Genomic DNA, 18,399 nt, shown 5'->3' with positions numbered 1-18,399 from the left:
CCGAGCACCTACTTTTAAAAGGTGGGCACTTCTGCAAGAGAGGCTGCTGGAAATGTGGTTGTAACTCTGGGATTTAGGGTTTTATGATAGTTTGAGCCCTAGATGCATGTTTTGTTTTGTTTTGTTTTTTTCTCAGAGTGTGACTCTGAGAGCCCATGGGCTTATGCTTTCCAGCCACAGCTTTGACATACCTTTCTCTCCTTTTGTTTTGTCTTAGGGGGAAGACTTTAACTAGGGGTGTGCAGATGTGTGAGACCTTTTATTGTAAGAGTGGACAGACTTCCCAGATTTCAGGCAAGTTCTGGTGGCCGCTTTGGGTTCCAAAACCTGAAAGAGTCAGAATTCTTTTCATTGTTGTCACACGGAAGAAAAAAAAATTCAAAATTGGGTTGTTTCTCCTGATTATAGAGTTAGCTACTAAGGGGTCTGGGGAAAACAGCTTGGGGATATTGGAGTATTTTATTTGTAGCCCAAAGGGTAGATTGTGTGTACACTGGAGGGCGGAGGTGGATGCCCCTCAGATGGCCTCAAGCGACTGAGTGGATCATTTCCTCAAGAAGGGACATTCTCCTGTCCCGGCTCCAGGTCGTCCTCTGTGGGGACGTAGGGCCTACGTGGTTCGGGCCCTGGATTAACGCCTATATCCTTGCTAACAGAGCCCTATATTCGAGCCCCGTGGGATCCCGCGGCCCCCAGCCAGCACCAGCATGCAGAACAGTAAGTGCCTCTGGTCTTTCTCAGACTTCGGGCTGGGGACACGGGGCCAGCAGGTCAGGGGAGGGCGCAGAGGTTCGCGGGTGTCCACGCTGGCCAGGCCCACCGGGCATGAGGGAAGAGGCCAGAGGCCGGGGACCTGAGGCAGCTGCGCCCCCCTTCGCGCCGGGCAACCCGAGAGGGGAGGACGTTTTCGCTGCTGTTCTCGCTCCTAGAAGAACAGGGGCTAGGCCCTTCACAACAGCCCGCTAGAGTTTGTGAAGCTGAGGTAGAGAAACTCCATCCCCCCCAAATCCTGTAACTCACACCCCCTCCCCGCCCCTGCCCGGGCTCTGACCCCAGAGAGAGAGGCTGGGCTGAACAGGGAGGGGCGGAGGCTTCTCCTAGTTGCCCAAGGAGAAGGAGGCCCCTTAGGGTTTAGCCAAGACTGCGAGTCACCACCGTCAGGGAGGGGTGTGGGGGCTCCCCTCCCCCAGTTACTCTCAGGACAGCTCCTCCCCTCCCCACCCCAGCTACCCGCCTAAAAGGCAAAGGGAGCGGGGAACCCTGGCCTGCGTGGTGGTGGGGGGCGGGGGCGGCGGTAAACTGGATCCCTGGGGCTGTTACTGGCCAGAGCAGGTCTACTGGGTTTGGGGAGAGGCTGGGTGTCGAGCCTTGGAACTAGAGAAGCTCCCTCCTGGTAGCTGCGACTGTGCGGGTTCTGATCGGTCCAGGCCCGCAGTGCCTTCGATTCTGCGGCTCTTGGGCCTCCCATCCTCTCTGTGCTCAGGCCCTCTGGGCCCCAGCGCACCTTCCTCCCCAGTGGGGGCACCGCTGGGGTGATGGCGGCAGTGGGTGCTGGTATGTGGCAGGGCTAGTGTGGAGCCCGAGCCTGGAAGCCTGGAGGCCCAGTGAAACCAGGCCTGGGCTGAGGTTCAGTGTGGACGCGGCTTAAGGGTTCAGCTGTACGAGGAGTGCAGAAGGGCCTAGGCCTTCCGGCAACCTTCCCTTGCCGAACCGCAGACCTCGGAGGCTCTCCAGCGCCGGATCCATCAGGCCTGGAGGCGCCGGCCGCCCCAGGCGCTTCCGCGGCTTGGTGAGCGCGAAGCGCAGGAGGGGATTCAAAGGTGGCGAGCTTTAAGGCGGGTTTAGTTGTGCAGAACCTGCCAGGCCCGGGAGGGACCTTCCTTGGCGAGGCAAAGGCTTCTGCCCACCTCTCCCGGCTGCTGGGTTCTCCCCCTGCAGCTCAGACTCCCCAGCCGCAGGCTCCCGGGCCGGTCCCGGCCGGGGCTCGCCGCGCCGAGCGTTTGCCGCCGCGGCCTGGCTGGCGGGCCCCGAGGGGCGCGGGGTCGCGGGCCGGCCTGCAGGGCTTTGTGCCGCCCGCTCCCGGGTGTGCGCGAGGCGCGGAGCATCCAAATTGACACCATATGTTTTCCTATTAGATGCTTCGCGGTCGAATTCTAGGCGCATAATCATCGCCACTGGGCGAGAGCGCCAGCCGTCCCTAGGGAAGGGACACAATGATTGAGGCTTAACCTCTGAAGGGGAACTTAGAGCTACGCTTCCTCGCTGCCTTTTCGATGCTGGCAGAAGCAACCTGGCCCTGGCATCTCCTGGGCGGGCACCCGCCTACGGTCGCCGCGGAGGTGGCGGGCACGCTTTTTTGTTTTTGTTTTTTGTTTTGTTTTTTTTGTTTGTTTCTGTTTTGTTTTTTGTTTTTGCAATGAGGGGAGAAGGAGGGAGGTCTAGGATTAGGCGGCCTCACACGCCTTGGCATTCAGAGCCTGGGAATGGCCCAGGCGGTGCGTGAAGTTTGTAAAGTCTTTCTCGGTCTCTCTCTGGGGCAGCCTTTCTCTTTCCGGGAAGGCTCCCTAGGCCCAGAGGGAAGGCTTCCCAGCCAGAGCAGCAGACTGGTGTTGTGAGGCAAAGGAAGGCAATGAAGGGAACTTAGGAGAACCCGGAAGCGCCGACGAGGCCTTGCTCTGTTGCAGAAGTGTTGTCCCGGCCCTGTCTCCGCTCGGCTCGCGCTGGGCCGGGCCGGAGCCCAGATCCCCCAAACGCCTGTCACTTCTCATCGAGTTGAGGCTCTGCCCCCCCTCCCCCGTCGTTGAGGGCCCCCCTCCGCCCCAAGCCTTCGGCTACCCTGAAAACTCGGCTCCCCTCGAAGGGGAAACGAGTGCAGTTCAATCTCGTCTGAGTGATCTACAAATAGGGACGGAAAGGGTCGTTTTATCACGGTCCCGTTTGTCGTGACGATGCAATTTCCCGGAGCGGAGCACTGTCACAAAGTGACAAGGCTGCCACTAGCGCCCCGACTGATCTTTTCAATTAGCCTTCCATGCATGATCCGGAGCGACTTCCGCCTATTTCCAGAAATTAAGCTCAAACTTGACGTGCAGCTAGTTTTATTTTAAAGACAAATGTCAGAGAGGCTCATCATATTTTCCCCCCTCTTCTATATTTGGAGCTTATTTATTGCTAAGAAGCTCAAGCTCCTGGAGTCAATTTATCAGAGGCTCCAAGGAGAAGAGAGAAGAGGAGAGAGAGAGAAGGGAGCTGAGCAGGGAGCCACGTCTTCTCCTGGAAGAGCTGCTCTCTAGAGTCCGGGGCTGCAGGTTGGAGATTTTTAAGGAAGTGGAAATTGGCAATTGGCTTTATTTGTGTGCCTGTGGTTTCTGGGGAGGGGGCTACAGAGAGGTGCTAACTCCCTTTCCCTGTTCTCTAAGATTAGACAACGGGGGTGAGGCTGTGAGAATAACAAGATAACGGAGGGATAGAAGACACTGTGGTGTGCTCCTTTCCTTTTTGATTTTTGCTAACATCTGTCCTCGGGCCGTGTGGAAGGCCAAGTTCAGCAGGGGAAGTACAGCGAGCTGTGGCCTGTGCGAAGGGACTCCCAGCTCTCGTTTCCCCCAGCTGCAAGCCGGCAGACTACTTTGTGGTTGGAGCGATCTGAGGCTCTGACCCTCACGCCTGTACTGGAGGCGCAGGTTGGGGTTCACCAGCCACAGATCTGCTGCTCTGGTTCTTCTGTATTCCTTTCTTGTCTCTTCATATGTATATGTAATGTAATAATATATAATATATACATATATATTACAAAAATATATATTACATATATATATATATATATATATATATGTATATGTATATAAAACAACAACAACTCCGGTGCTTGTGTGGTGCCTCCACCAGAGTTTGAAATGTGACAGCAAACGTTTCTGGGCTGTGGAGTCCGAGAGAACGCTGAAGAGCTAAAGGATTTGCTGTAACAGTTCTAACAATGCAGGGACCTTGGAGATTCCGTGTGGGTTCTGTAGAACCCATGTTTTGCCGTGACATTCAGAGGGGATCTTTGGAAGTATATTTTCTGAAGTGATTGTTTGTACCCTGTGGGTTCAGGGGCTGGCTGGGGTGTTTTTATGAAGAGGGGCAAAGGGCTGGAGTGACAGCGGCCAGGAGGTGCATGTGTTCTTGCTCAGTGGACTGGGTCTGTAACACCGCGGGGCTGTGTTTGGGCTGGGCTGCCTGATGCCCCTCCTGGCTGCGTGGTCCCAGAGTCGTTTTTGATGGATAGCAGGGACTTGATCGCTGAGGTTGGCATGGGTTGGCAGGGAGCTGAGGATGCATTGTGGTTGTCTTCTCTTCCTCTTCTTCTTCCTCTTCCTCCTCCTCTCTTGACTCTTCTTCCTCTCCTCTCCTCCCTGCTCTGCTCTCCTCTTCTCTCCTCTACCTTTTCCTCAGGTCACAGCGGAGTGAATCAGCTCGGTGGTGTCTTTGTCAACGGGCGGCCACTGCCGGACTCCACCCGGCAGAAGATCGTAGAGCTAGCTCACAGCGGGGCCCGGCCGTGCGACATTTCCCGAATTCTGCAGGTGATCCTCCCGGCGCCGCCCCACTCGCCGCCCCCGCGGCCCTCCACTCTCAACGCCCTCTCTTCATTTCTTACTGTAAACGCTGCTAATTATGGACCCCCTTCACACACCCACCCCAGCCCCTACCCCACACCCCTGCCTTCCTGGCTTTCCCTTTTCCTTCCAGCATCCTTCCCTATCTCTTTCAACCTGGGTCAGTCACTTAAGCTAACTCATCTGCTTAAGGAAAAAAAAAATGTGTGTGTGAATTAAAAAAACAAAACAAAACAAAAACCAAACACCTTTCTCTTTTCATTTGGTAAAATCATCAATTGTGGTAACAGTTTATGAACTATAATAAGCTGAGTTACATAAACCAGCATAATTTCATTCCCCTCTCCCTCATGCCACACTCACCTCAGATTTTGAGATATTTGTGTGTTTTTCATATTCATGAGGAATAGTTATTGATTTTAAAAGGCAAATGCTATTTACCTCCCTATCTAACTCACATTTACAAAATTGGGCATATTTTTAAAGGAAAATAAGTAAAATTTTAGTTTATTTCCCCCCCCCCCGTTTGCTCATTAAAATATGGCACTACTTTAAGCAAGGTCAGCACAAAAAAAATTATCTGACTTCGTTTTGATGCATCTTCAGTCAATGTTTAGGAAACAGTTTTTTTTTTGAAAAAACTTTAAACTTAGGGTTTTTTTTTAAGTTCAAACTGTTTTAAAGTATCATCATATTTGTAGTTTTTAGGGCTACAAATGTAATTTTAAGAAAAAAAGCTCTCTACAGTAAGTTCTCATACCATTGAAGGTATATTTTTGTGTTATAGACCCATGCAGATGCAAAAGTCCAAGTGCTGGACAATCAAAACGTAAGCTTGTCATTGTTTAATGCATACTTAAACAATTTTATTTTTGTCTTGAAATTATTAATAATGTGGTTTTCTGTCCACTTCCCCTATGCAGGTGTCCAACGGATGTGTGAGTAAAATTCTGGGCAGGTATTACGAGACTGGCTCCATCAGACCCAGGGCAATCGGTGGTAGTAAACCGAGAGTAGCGACTCCAGAAGTTGTAAGCAAAATAGCCCAGTATAAGCGGGAGTGCCCGTCCATCTTTGCTTGGGAAATCCGAGACAGATTACTGTCCGAGGGGGTCTGTACCAACGATAACATACCAAGTGTAAGTTCACTGAGAACATTCTCCCTCCCTGCCCTATGCCCCAGCTCTTTCCTCTTTACATCTCTCTCTTCATTTGCCTACCCCCCTCCTTCCTACCAGTGTCATCCTGTCTCCGTCTCCTTCCTGCTCTCCCTATGTCACCTCTGTAGCTGAGGGTGTTGAGAGGAGCACACTGGCCTTTTTTTGATCTCCTGGAAAATGGGAGTCAAGTGTGGGGAGCTGTTCACCTTATTTGCATGCTGCAAAGTAGAGGGTGGAGGCACCCAGGGAAAGTCACTTGAAAGAAGAAGGAAAAGGAAAACAAAAAGCAAAATCTAACCTCCTCCAACCTAGACTGCCTGAACCTTCCTTCGGGTGTCAAATGTCCACTTCTGCCTTTATAGAAAACAAAGTGAAAGAAAGCTCTAAACCAAGCCTGTCGTCTTCTTCTTCCTCCTCCTCCTCTTCCTCCTCCTCCTCCTCCTCCTCCTCCTCCTCCTCCTCCTCCTCCTCCTCCTCCTCCTCCTCCTCCTCCTCCTCCTCTTCTTCTTCTTCTTCTTCTTCTTCTTCTTCTTCTTCTTCTTCTTCTTCTTCTTCTTCTGGAAATCTTTTAACAAAGATTAGGTCACTACAGACATCCAGCAGCAGTGAAGCAAATGCCCTCTCCATCCTACATTCTCTACCCAACTCAGTTTCCACGGCCAGAGTGATGGCTGTCATTCTGTCCACAATGTCTCTGCAAATCTACCCACTGTCCCAGGATGGCTGGGAGTTTTTCTTTTTAATGTGTTAAGGGTCCTTCTTTAAGGGAGTGGGGATGGGGACTGAAGATAGGGCAACTGTCTTCAGGAGACGCTACCATTTGGTTTGATTTTGGTTTGATTTACAGGTGTCATCAATAAACAGAGTTCTTCGCAACCTGGCTAGCGAAAAGCAACAGATGGGCGCAGACGGCATGTATGATAAACTAAGGATGTTGAACGGGCAGACCGGAAGCTGGGGCACCCGCCCGGGTTGGTATCCGGGGACTTCTGTGCCAGGGCAACCTACGCAAGGTAAAAAGCCCAAGCACCTATCCTCAAAACTCTTCATATGTCAGCCACTTGCCCATCTTTTCCTTTTACCCACTTCTGTGCTTGAAGAATGTAGTTCAGAGACTCTTCCAAGGCTTGGGACAGATTGACTTGCCCTGTTGGAGGATGGTATTTGTTGAACTATCTCACTGGTCTTCGAATTTGAGGATTGTGTATATCAGGACTAGGAAGGATGTGGCGGGTGTGCATGTGCGCATATATGTTTTGGGCAGGAGTACGTGTGTAAGAGCTAGCTGCGTGGTGCCCTATTCAAATTTGCCATTAAAATGCACGGAGAGTCCCCTTGCTGTAGAAGTGTGACAAGTTAACACACTGACAGGCTGCGAGGTAAACATAATTGTATCGTTTTGCTTTTTGCCGTAATTGACAAATTATGTGAGTATGAGTAGGGTGCATATGAAAGGGCGAGCAGCAAGATGCAGGGCAGAGTACAGGATAGGGCACAGGGAGCGGTGGTCTCCCAACTCCAACAACACCATCATCTCCATCGTTACCTCCGTTCCTCTGGGCCCCCAGTTCTCACTCTCTGTGGGTGGCGACTGCACAGAAGGGTGGGGTGAGGACACTGTGAGCCGGCCTGCGGGGTGTCCGGAGCCGCTGGGGGGTGTTGGGGGTGGGGTGGGAGGAGAGAAGGAATCAGGACCCTCGCAGCATCTATGAGAAGGAATGGGGTAAGAGGAGCAGATGGGGGTGGGGTGGCGTAGGTTGGCTCTCCCCTCCCCTACACACCCCGAGGTAGCTTGGTCAAGAATAGGAAACAGTTTACTCCGAAGATTAATCGGTATTTGTTGTCCTTGTGACAAGGAGATAATATGCGGGATAATGGGACGTGGCGTCTCACTCCCCGGAGCCCGACGAAGCCCGGGGGCTCCGGGCCGGGGGCGGCAGCGCGGGGACGCCGACCAGGCTGCCCGCGCGTCAGTGCGCTCTCGGACCCGCTCCGGGTGCGCCGCGCCTCCACGGAGCCGGGCTAGAGAAGGGAAAATCGGTAACAGTATGCGAAATATCTGGTACAAAGGATGCTTCTGTCACTCGCAAGAATTTGTTATGGGAACAATCCTGTCGCTCTGTAATTGCTCATTAGAGAACGTTTTGTTTCTCATTAAGGCGACATGAATAAGCGTCTAGTTGAAGGAGACAGCTGTAGAAATGTTCCACAAGAGACCTCTGGACACGATTCGGCACCAATTGCCAATTAGACATGTCAGTTTTAAGAGCAGAAAACAATATAGGACGGACACTGGGAAGATAGGGAGCAAAGCGCTTGCTCCGTGTTTCCCAGCGCGGCCGCTCGGCCGGCAGAGGCCTCCCGATGCGCTGGGCCCGGGCTCCCCTGGGCGACCCCGCTGGCCAGCTCGTCCTATCCGGTTCTGACCCCGCGGCCTCCTGGGGTGCAGCCAAGGCCGAGGCCCAGGCCTACTCCCGCCTCTGATGAGGACAGGGAGTGACAAGGCTGAGTGTAGACCACCACACCCTCACCTGACCTTTGAAACTGTCGGATTCCCACGTGCGCACACTGGACACACCCAGGAGACACCCGACCTTGGCATTCTCCAGCGCCCGCCCCTAACCCCCCAGCATCCTGGGGTCCTCGTGACCCCTCCCCCGCCAAGTCCGGCCGCCAGGGTCCGAGAACACTTGGGGACGGAGCAGTGAGCGGGCCCGGGGGGTGGGGTGGGGTGGGGTGGGGGCTGAGCCCGGAGCCTCCACGCGCGAGTCCTCTCGGCGCGAGGGCTCACGTTAGCTGGGGGCCTAGAGCATGTCCACCCGCCTGCTTTCCAGAGCCGGGACGCAAGTCCCGGGCAGCCGCTTCCGCCAGAGGTGGCGCCCGATTAGGGCAGCTTTCCGCCCCGGGAAGCTCGAGGGCGGGAAGCGAGAGCCTAACTCAACGACCCTGTGGTGACGGTTGCGGCGGGAGGTGGCGCTAGTTCAGGAGCTTTTAACTTTTAGGCGCCGACTCGCTGGAGCATTCCGACTCCCCAGCTGTCAATTGACCCTCCGCCTGCATAAGAAACCCACTCGGGTGCAGCGACCGCGGGCGCCGACTACCCCTCCCCGCCCTCTACTGCTGGGGGGGAACGCGTCGGAGCTCCCCTTCCGGAGCGGGGTCCCGGGCGTGGGGGCGCGGGGCGCTGGTGGCGGGCTTCGGCGGGTGCGCCCCGGGAATCCCCAGACCTTTTGGTGCTAAGAAGGCCCTCTCCCCTTCGCCCCCTCTCCCGGCCCGGGAAGCCGTTTTGGGGTTTTAAAGAGTCCATTACTCCGAAAGCATAAGGCGAGGTTAGGTCTCAGAGGGAGACAAATATGGTTTCCATCTGATCAACGCCATGCGGCGGTGAATAAAATCGTGACGACGTGGGCTGACAACGAGAGACAACTCTATCCAGCCCCAATCCTCCAGCGATTTGGTGGTTTTAGGGATCACGGAGACACTTTTTCTTATCTCCTCCCCCCACCCCCAACCCCCATAATACCCAGGCCCTCTATAGGATTTAGTCAGTCTCTTTTCAACAGATGCTACAATGTTTTGATCCGCGCTCTAGAGCTGAAAAGGTGCCGCAACCGGGTTGCTATCTTTTCTTGCTTGTTTTCCGCCTCACTGATTAAGACACTAAGAAACCAAGGAATGATTTTATTTCCCAGCGTCTTTTTTTTTTTTTTTTTTTCTCCTCTCCTTCTTCCAGGAAACAAATCCTATCCCCGGCGTCAGATGGTCCTGGGGCTGGGATAATGGGAGACGCTTTCACTGGCCTTCTCACGGATTAGGCTGGAAGGTGGACGGCGCCCATTGAAGGCCTCTTCTTTGCGCGCTCCGAGGGGGCGCCTTTTAAAGAAGATATCTTAATTGTCTGCCACTTAGGTTTATCATAAGGAGAATTCGAGACCCAACTTTTAGTTTTATTTTGTTAAAAGCTTTAAGAGTGGAAGGTAAATCCACTAAAGAAAAAAAAAGGGGGGGGGCGCCCAATCTAAGAGTGACTTTTCCTTCAGCGCCTGGCTGCGAACAGTTGCTACTTTGACAGCAGCAAACAAACTTTAAACGGGGCACGCCTGCTCTGCGGGGTCGTGGCGGGATCCTGCAGCCACGGGTTTCTCCTGACCTGCCTCTAATTCCATTCCGTCCTTCTCCCAAAGGGCTCTCTATCCCTATTGACTCAGTTCTCAAATCAGAGCCACACCTGCAAAAGTGTGTAAGAGACAGAGACACAGAGAGAGATGGGGGTGGGTTGGGGGAGAGACCGTGCAACTCTCCAAGTTTTAATTTAGGAAAATATCAGAGAAGTAGAGAATGCTATCTGCAGAGGTCTTACAAGGGAGACCTGGGCAGCTTTAATTGGTAACATCGAATATGCCAGAAAAACGACTGGGGTGGGCGTGAGTGACCACCAGAGCGAGATAGGATTGTGTTCTCCTCAGCACCCCAGTCCCTAAATGTTGGATGGTTGGAGATTTTTGTGTTTCCCCAAAGCAATAACCCACAGAACTAGTTTCTGGTTGGCCGAAAAGGACTATTTGTAAAGTCTTCCTCATTCCCTGAATCTGAAAATAAGGGGGGGGGGGTGTCTCTTCTTTCTATTTTGAAAAATCACCCGGAAACTTGGGGCAGTAAATTAGTACAGACACTTGTGCTCACACACGTGACTCCCACAGCTAAGTAGCCCTCTCCCACCCCTCTCCCCATCTCTCTGAAGGAGCAGGAGACGACCCAAAGTAGAGCCAGTCTCTTTAGTAATTGCCTCTCTCTGTCTTCCTTTCCCCCTTTCTCTCCTTGTCTTCTTAGACCTTCTTGCCTCTTTTTTTTTCTCTTGGCACTTCTGTCCTTCTTATACCTTTCTGGGCTCTGTCTCTTTGAAGCCCTCCCTCTTTTCCCGCCTCCTCTCCAACCCCTCCCCCTTGGCCCGCATCATCCCTTTCCGCTTCCCTCCTTACCTCGGACCTGGTCTCCACCCTCCCTGCCTTCCCCTTCCACCCTCCCACACAAGCCTGCCTGGTCCCCATCCGCTTTTCCTGCCTCTCCCCACCCCCTGCTCTGGCCCCCCATCCACCCTCCATCCCCCCAGCCAAGCGCCCTAAATAGCATTGAGGCCCCCGCTCTTCGGACAGTGATTAATGATAGCAGAGCAGAGGGGTTAACACACTTCACTGAAAAGTCTGTTGACTGGGCTTCTTGTAACACAATGTGGCCCGCTGCACGCCTCAAGAGAATCCTTTTGTTGTCCGCGCTCATTGTGGCCTCAAAAATTCTGCCCACGAAAGTTTGCCAACGCTCCTGCCCCAGGAGTTTAATAGTTTCCCTTACTCACGGGGCATTGTGTGGCGCTGAAAAGCAGCCCCTCGCTATTCAAGTGTTGGTGGTCATCTCAATAGATCTCCAAGGGCCCATATGGTGGCCAGTGCCGATGAATCCGCCTGTTTAAATGGGGGAGAAAGTTGGGGTTTTAAAACATTTCAAAGTTTCTGAAAAGATCCCACTAGATCCTGTCACAATTCTCTGAACTCTTTGAAGGCGCTGCCTATTGTCTCCTGGTTATAAATGATATTCCTGGCCAAGTTGATTCCCACCAAGGCGCCCCTAGAGGCCCCTCCTCCCCACCGGCTACATTTCTAGGATGGGGGGGGCAGCCCCTGTTGGTGTCCCTTGGGGCCCTCGGGACCCAAGACCCAGGACCCCACCTGTAGTGGTTCGGGAGGCCCGGTGAGGGCTGAGTGCTCCCTTCAGACGGGCTGTGGCCTCAGGAGCAAGAGGCAAGGCGAGATACAGCTAGCCCAAGTGTACATCTTCCCTGGAAGCAGCAAGGGAAAACAATAAAACTTTCCCCTGTTTAATGATAGAAATTACAGTAAAAGTGGTGGAAATGCCCTAATTAAAAATGTACCACTTAAATGATATGCCAAGGACTCAGCTGCAGCATATTTAGCTAGTTAGTGAACTCTCTACTATTTCTTTTTTAAAATTACACGTTAAAAATTTAAAAGAAATCTTACTTTTCTCTGGTGCAACACATTACAAAGAATGGACAGTCCTTTTATCTAAATATAAAATTCCATTTTCAGCAATTATAGCCTGTTCTTGGTGATGATATAATTACAGCTGTGCTCGTAATAGGTGTCAAGGCAAAGCGCACTCATACAATAGTTGAATAAAACTGCAGAACAATGCAAGCATTTCTAAATTCACAACCTTTAAAATGAAATTGACTGTGCAGAATTCAAATAAAAACTAGATAAATATTTTTTTAAAAAGATTACAAGCTTGGTTTGGTTTCTTAATAGCATTTTCTACAAACCTATCAACATCTAATTGATTAGATAGGAATTACTGATTATAGATCAGCTGAAATCTTGAACATCACTCTTCTATTTTCCCAACAGAGCTATAGGTAAATAAATTCTTTAGGGAAAGGGGAAATGGGTGAGGCATTTGGGACTCAAGGTTAGTTATGAAAGACCATTTTAATTGGACACTTCAGCACTTGTTTTGTTATTCAAAGAAATGCCACTCTGTAATGTCCATATTGTGCAGTCTCTTCTTGATAAAAACAGAGAGAAAGAAAGAAGGAAAGAAAGAAAGAAAGAAAGAAAAAGAAAGAAAGAAAGAAAGGAAGAAAGGAAGGAAGGAAGAAAATGGTGATAAGATAGTGTTATGTCACTAATGTCTTGTATTAGAAGGAGATTGACGCTTAGTTACCTTGGGAATGTCTTGGTGAGGCTGTCACAGTGTACTCCTCTTGGAGTTTATGGCTATACCCAGGCCACTTTTGGAGGCTTGGAGTTATCCTTGATTTCTCTTACTGTCCTCTTCTTTTTGTTCCAGATGGCTGCCAGCAACAGGAAGGAGGGGGAGAGAATACCAACTCCATCAGTTCCAATGGAGAAGATTCAGATGAGGCCCAAATGCGACTTCAGCTGAAGCGGAAGCTGCAAAGAAATAGAACATCCTTTACCCAAGAGCAAATTGAGGCCCTGGAGAAAGGTGATGGAGTTTTTCAAAGTAGGGAGGCCGTAAATCAAACTAAATGCCACATCTTCAGTACAAAGAGCTAAATTTAGCCAGGGCCCTTTGCATAGAGGACTGAAAAGCTTTCTTTTCTCTTTCTTTTCTTTCTTCTTCTTTTTTTTTTTCCTGGGCATCTTTTCAGTGTGTGTGTTTTCTTTCTTCTTTTCATGTACCAGTAATTCAAAGACTATGAGTCTGACTTCTCATAAAGAAAAAAAAAAACGATGGTTTTGCTAATTCAGGCCACAGAAGGGTCCTCGAACGAATGTTATTCCAAAGGAAATTTAACTTGGTCCTGGTGGAATAGCTCTTTCAAGTACAGTGTTCGTAGTAGCAGCATTTCAAGAGGAGTTGGTTGGAAGGGACAGAAATGGGGAGGTGGGGACCAATTTGATCCAGGGTTTGGTTGACACATTTTGTGCAGTTCTGGTGCAACATAGAAAACGCCACTTACTCTTTCAGAGTTTGAGAGAACCCATTATCCAGATGTGTTTGCGCGAGAAAGACTAGCGGCCAAAATAGATCTACCTGAAGCAAGAATACAGGTACCCAGAGAACGTGTGGTTTCATGCCTTGCCCTTTCTAGAGACAAAGGTGCTTCTAAGGAACACCGTTCATTGATATAAAGAGTAAAAGGTTCAGTCTGATAAATGCTTTGCTGCCACTGGGGGAGGGGGGAGGTGGGGAGCAGAGCAAGTGCAGGGGGAGGTTGAGTTGGGAGTGGGCACAGGCCTAACCTGTTCCCTCTGATTTCCAGGTATGGTTTTCTAATCGGAGGGCCAAATGGAGAAGAGAAGAAAAACTGAGGAATCAGAGGAGACAGGCCAGCAACACACCCAGTCACATCCCCATCAGCAGTAGTTTCAGCACCAGTGTCTACCAGCCAATCCCGCAGCCCACCACGCCTGGTAATTTGAATCCTCCTACTACTAATAAGTGTGTTTCAGCTGTTTGCCCTGGCTCTGACTTCCAGCATGACTCTCTGCGGCGTCTCTCTCCCTGCAGTTTCCTCCTTCACCTCTGGCTCCATGTTGGGCCGGACAGACACAGCCCTGACAAACACGTACAGCGCTCTGCCGCCCATGCCCAGCTTCACCATGGCGAACAACCTGCCTATGCAAGTAAGTGAGGCCGCTGGCCATCTGCTTACTGGGTGCCTCGGAGAAGAAGTGAAGAAAGGGTCAGGGCCCGCAGACCTCGCTGGCCAGACCTCGCTGGCCACGCATGCGCCCTTGGGGGCCTTTCTCACTGCGGTGATTTAGCTTGGCCAGTCAAGGCTGAGGTGAAAACAGTCAGTCCACTCTTGTAGTTGGACTGATGGATTGATTGATTCATGCTCTTATAAAAAGCATAAAAGCCAAGTTAATCTGCCTCTTGCTCCAAGAGGATGTTAGCTTGATAATGTTGCGTGGGAATGGGGCATGTTTTGGGTACCGGTGAAAGTTGTGTCAGAAAACAGAAGTAATGCTGATAGTTATTATCACATTATCAGATAGTAAGGGGTTAGTATATGTAAATTTCGGTTCCTATTAATGTGTTCATATTAAGGAATACATAACCTGTGTCCGCATTTTGGACATTATTTAGTGTATCTGTGACAAGCCAGTGAGGAAGAGGAAAAAGGATCAGAAATAAGATTTATATTTGCATTGTGGGATATACTTTGATACAAAGGAATGGTGAATTTTCTTTCTATGGCTAAAGATAAGGATAAAAAAAGGAATACAGGTGCTTGCTAAAAATTTAGCGTGTCTTTGCCAAGAATCATGTAATGAGTTTGCGGTGCTCCTCACTGCCTGGGTAGGTCGATGCCCTTCCCTCGGTGTGACAACCCGCCTCTACTCTCCGTTCTGTCCCAAGTGTTTATCAGCTCCTACGTGTGCAAGGCCCTGTGGTAGGTTAGCCCTTTATGATGGAAGTTGTATAAGGCAGGTGGGCTATGTTAGAACTTTGGAGCTGGATGGAGTCTTGATGGGAAAACAATCGGTCTTCCTTCCGGTGGGCCTTCTGTGGTGAGTTTCCCAGGACTCCGGTTTGTGCAATGCTTAGAAGATGCCGGATGGTGTGAGATTGGCCAGTGTGAGCCGCTATTGGAAACAGTTCTGGGGCTACACAGATTGTTTACTCACCACTGAACATCTTTTGATGACTTTCAAGTCCAAATAGCAGCAAAATAAATGTTTCACAGCCTCCAGATGAATATACGAGCAGCTAGATAAGCGACTTCAGAGGAATTATTCCCATGTTTATTTTCATTGCATCTGGATATTAGTAGCCATATGCAATTAATGTGAATTAAGGGATTAACAGCCCATTGGTTGGTATTACTACAACTGCTTTGGAATTTTCCAGAAGTGAGGTTGCCTAGAGGAAATGATTTTGGGAATTAGAGACAAACGGAAGCTGAAATTCTGGCAGGGCCCTCAGGCCTTCTTGCCTCTTTGAACCTGATGTTAGCAGTCATCCTCTGACTTTAATAAGGCCACTGAGTGTCTTGTCCAGTTTTGTAAATTGTAGCGACATCTAGGTTCATGCAAAGATAACAAAGTGTGTACATGAGAAAACATTTAGAAGCAATTAAATAGGTGCTACTATTTTATTAAGGTTATTTCCAGATATAAAGTGGTGCCAGGCCAATTTAATTCAAACACTGACTTTTAAAAGTTACACACCTCATATGAAACAAAACATATATACTTTTGTAAAGCATAGAGAAAATTAAAAAGTTATTAGTGATTCTACTGTTCAGAGAAAATTACTCTCTGGATTTTAGAGTTGGGGTGTACTGGGCTGTCTGTCCATCAGTTCATCTTGTTGACCAAAATCTTCAACCATTTTACAAAGGGTGGGTGTCTCCCTCTGAATTTTCTCTAATGTGTCACCCTTTCTGAGAATGTGGATCATGAAATGTTAAACTTTTTTTCTGCAGTTTGCAGAACAGAGTAGGGCCATTATCTCCCTCATTCCTGGCATGATGCTTGTATTGATTCATCCCAGTCTTGCTGCCCTGGCATAGCTTCATGGAAGCTCGTGAGGGATTTTGTCCCAGAAAGGTTTACCTCCTCAATACCACCAGACCAGACACTTTAGAGGGCAGTGACCCAATTTTGTGGATAAAACCCAGTCTGTGTTTTTAGGTCTGTAAGGGAATCGCAGCTAATTCTCAGGATGGGGCTAGGTATTTACTGATGCCTCTAACCACTTTAATCTCAGGTCATTACGGATGTGTCTCTTCAAAGAATCTTTAATCCCATGAGTCCAACCATTAAAGGCTCCCAAGGTCCCCGAAGCAGACTTTATGGAGAACTCCCTCCACAGTTCTCTGCCCAAAGCCTGAGATACAGGATTTGGGGGTCACTAGATTCCCAAATAGATTGGATTTGCAGGAGAGGGGGTGTGTTTTAATGGAAGTCCTCATGCTATAGATTCTCTGACGATGCTGGCAGACGTCCAAGGTGAAAATGGACAGAAACCCTATTAATTTTATGGATAGTGCCAACCATCTAGCTAGACAGTTGTCTGAATTTGTATTACTTTTGGGCAACTTTACTCTAGCGGTGGTCAACGGAAGGACTGGCTGGAGGCCCGACTGTCGATATGGAATTCCAGTACTTTCCACCAGAGCGTCTTTAGTGATCAGACTCATTGGTAGAGTTCCTGGGGAGGAGAGAGCCTGGGGATGTGGCTGTGTGATGTGCTTCTCGGTAACCACAGGTCTGCCTTTCTCCTCTCAGCCCCCAGTCCCCAGCCAGACCTCCTCGTACTCCTGCATGCTGCCCACCAGCCCTTCGGTGAACGGGCGGAGTTACGATACCTACACCCCCCCACATATGCAGACACACATGAACAGTCAGCCAATGGGCACCTCGGGCACCACTTCCACAGGTGAGCCGCTGTTCCTCGCAGGCCGCACAGAGGTGGCCTTTACAGCCGCATTTGCCAGGTGATCTAACTTCGCTTGAAGTTACTCTAAAAAGAAAACCCTGGCCTTGTGTGATGGTGTGTTTAACTCTTTGCTGCTCACTTCTCAGGGGAGGGGGAACTGATCGGAAGGGGAAATTTAGTCAAGCCAGTTAATAACTTGACACCATGGAGACAATAAGCAAAGCTGTTTTTCCTGAATTGGGTCACAGAAGTTGTATATATGAAGACAAGGCCTGAGAATGTCAGTTTTCTGAAGAGAGGCTGTTAGCCAGAGTCAGCAGGGAGGGCCCCAGAGTGAGGGGCCTGGTGAGTGCTGTCAAAAGACTTCTCACCTTCCAAGCCCCTCCATGCCTTTCATCTCAGCTGAAGAAGTACCACATTGGTTTGCCAGAGATAGTTTTATTTAAAAATTTTTTAATGTTTATTTATTTTTGAGAGAGAGTGAGAGCGAGCAGGGGAGGGGCAGAGAGAGAGAGGGAGACAAAAGAGAGAAGCAGGATCCAGGCTCTGAGCTGTCAGCACAGAGCCTGATGCAGGGCTCGAACTCACGAACCATGAGATCGTTACCTGAGCTGAAGTTGGACGTGTAACCGACTGAGCCACCCAGGTGCCTCTTTGCCAGAGATAGTTATTGCTAAAGTTCCAAACATGCAAACAAATGGAGGTGTTTTGTGTGTGTGTGTGTGTGTGTGTGTGTGTGTGTGGACTTGGAATTCAATAGATATGTGTAAACATGTAATCTTGTTTCTGAAGGTTCTACTTTTGCTTGTGAGACTTTAAGTATTTTTTAAAAATACAGTTAGAATGTTAGAAAGTATTAAGAGATTTTTTTTTTTAAACCTATAAATCCATGCTTGTCTCTTGAAGGGAATTTCTACATGGCTATTTCTTTCATCCACTTCTAGGACTCATTTCCCCTGGTGTGTCAGTTCCTGTTCAAGTTCCTGGAAGTGAACCTGATATGTCTCAATATTGGCCAAGATTACAGTAAAAAAAAAAAAAAAAGGATATATGGTGTTAATTCAGTCAGTGACTATGTGGACACAACAGTTGGGCGTTCAGGAAGGAAAGGAAAATGGCTGTTAGAAGCACTTCAGATCTGCAATTGTGTCCTGTGTTGTACCACTGGGGAATGGACTTGAAGCAAGGACCTTTGTATCCAGAAGGCACGCTATCAGTTGGAACAAATCTTCATTTTGGTATCCAAACTTTTATTCATTTTGGTGTATTATTTGTAAATGGGCATTTGTATGTTATGAAAAAAAAAAGAACAACGTAGACTGGATGGATGTTTGATCTGTGTTGGTCATGAAGTTGTTTTAAAAAAAAAAAAAGGAAACCGTGATCAACAAGCTTTGCCACGAATTTAAGAGTTTTATCAAGATATATCAAATACTTTTACCCATCTGTTCATAGTTTATGGACTGATGTTCCAAGTTTGTATCATTCCTTTGCATATAATTAAACCTGGAACAACATGCACTAGATTTATGTAAGAATATCTGTTGGTTTTCCAAAGTTTGTTAACAGATGAAGTTTATGTGCAAAAAAAGGGTAAGATATAAATTCAAGGAAGAAAAAAGTTGATAGCTAAAAGGTAGAGTGTGTCTTCGATAAAAATCCAATTTGTTTTATGTCAAAATGTAAGTATTTGTCTTCCCTAGAAA

The 18,399-nt window shown here is 49.2% G+C and overlaps 1 protein-coding gene across 4 annotated transcripts; it reads left to right on the top strand.

The window, feature by feature from the left end:
* The first annotated feature begins 240 nt into the window (after nt 1-240).
* Nucleotides 241-17,746, top strand: PAX6 (paired box 6). Of its 4 annotated transcripts, XM_039219325.1 has the most exons (12): nt 241-294; nt 657-717; nt 4,438-4,568; nt 5,389-5,430; nt 5,525-5,740; nt 6,609-6,774; nt 12,626-12,784; nt 13,271-13,353; nt 13,566-13,716; nt 13,814-13,929; nt 16,543-16,693; nt 17,638-17,746. In XM_039219325.1, the coding sequence occupies exons 2-12, from the start codon at nt 708-710 to the stop codon at nt 17,721-17,723; spliced, it is 1,311 nt and encodes a 436-aa protein (XP_039075256.1). In that variant the 5' UTR covers nt 241-294; nt 657-707; the 3' UTR covers nt 17,724-17,746. The 4 variants fall into 4 exon arrangements, with proteins under 4 accessions (XP_039075256.1, XP_039075254.1, XP_039075255.1 ...); XM_039219323.1 differs by lacking the exon at nt 241-294 and having other exon boundaries at nt 660-717; nt 5,525-5,539; XM_039219324.1 differs by lacking the exons at nt 241-294; nt 5,389-5,430 and having other exon boundaries at nt 660-717; nt 5,525-5,539.
* Nucleotides 17,747-18,399: the final 653 nt, after the last annotated feature.

This window comes from Hyaena hyaena, unplaced genomic scaffold, assembly GCF_003009895.1.
Source record: "Hyaena hyaena isolate Hyena2069 unplaced genomic scaffold, ASM300989v1 scaffold_807, whole genome shotgun sequence".
NCBI classification, from domain to species: domain Eukaryota; kingdom Metazoa; phylum Chordata; class Mammalia; order Carnivora; family Hyaenidae; genus Hyaena; species Hyaena hyaena.
This window is presented reverse-complemented; position numbering and strand designations above follow the sequence as displayed.

What these genes read in the sequence shown, in the direction of transcription:
- PAX6 (XM_039219325.1), top strand. An exon ending in CGAACAACCTGCCTATGCAA is followed by an intron (nt 13,930 to 16,542) that starts GTAAGTGAGGCC and finishes TTCTCCTCTCAG; the next exon opens with CCCCCAGTCCCCAGCCAGAC. An exon ending in CTCGGGCACCACTTCCACAG is followed by an intron (nt 16,694 to 17,637) that starts GTGAGCCGCTGT and finishes ATCCACTTCTAG; the next exon opens with GACTCATTTCCCCTGGTGTG.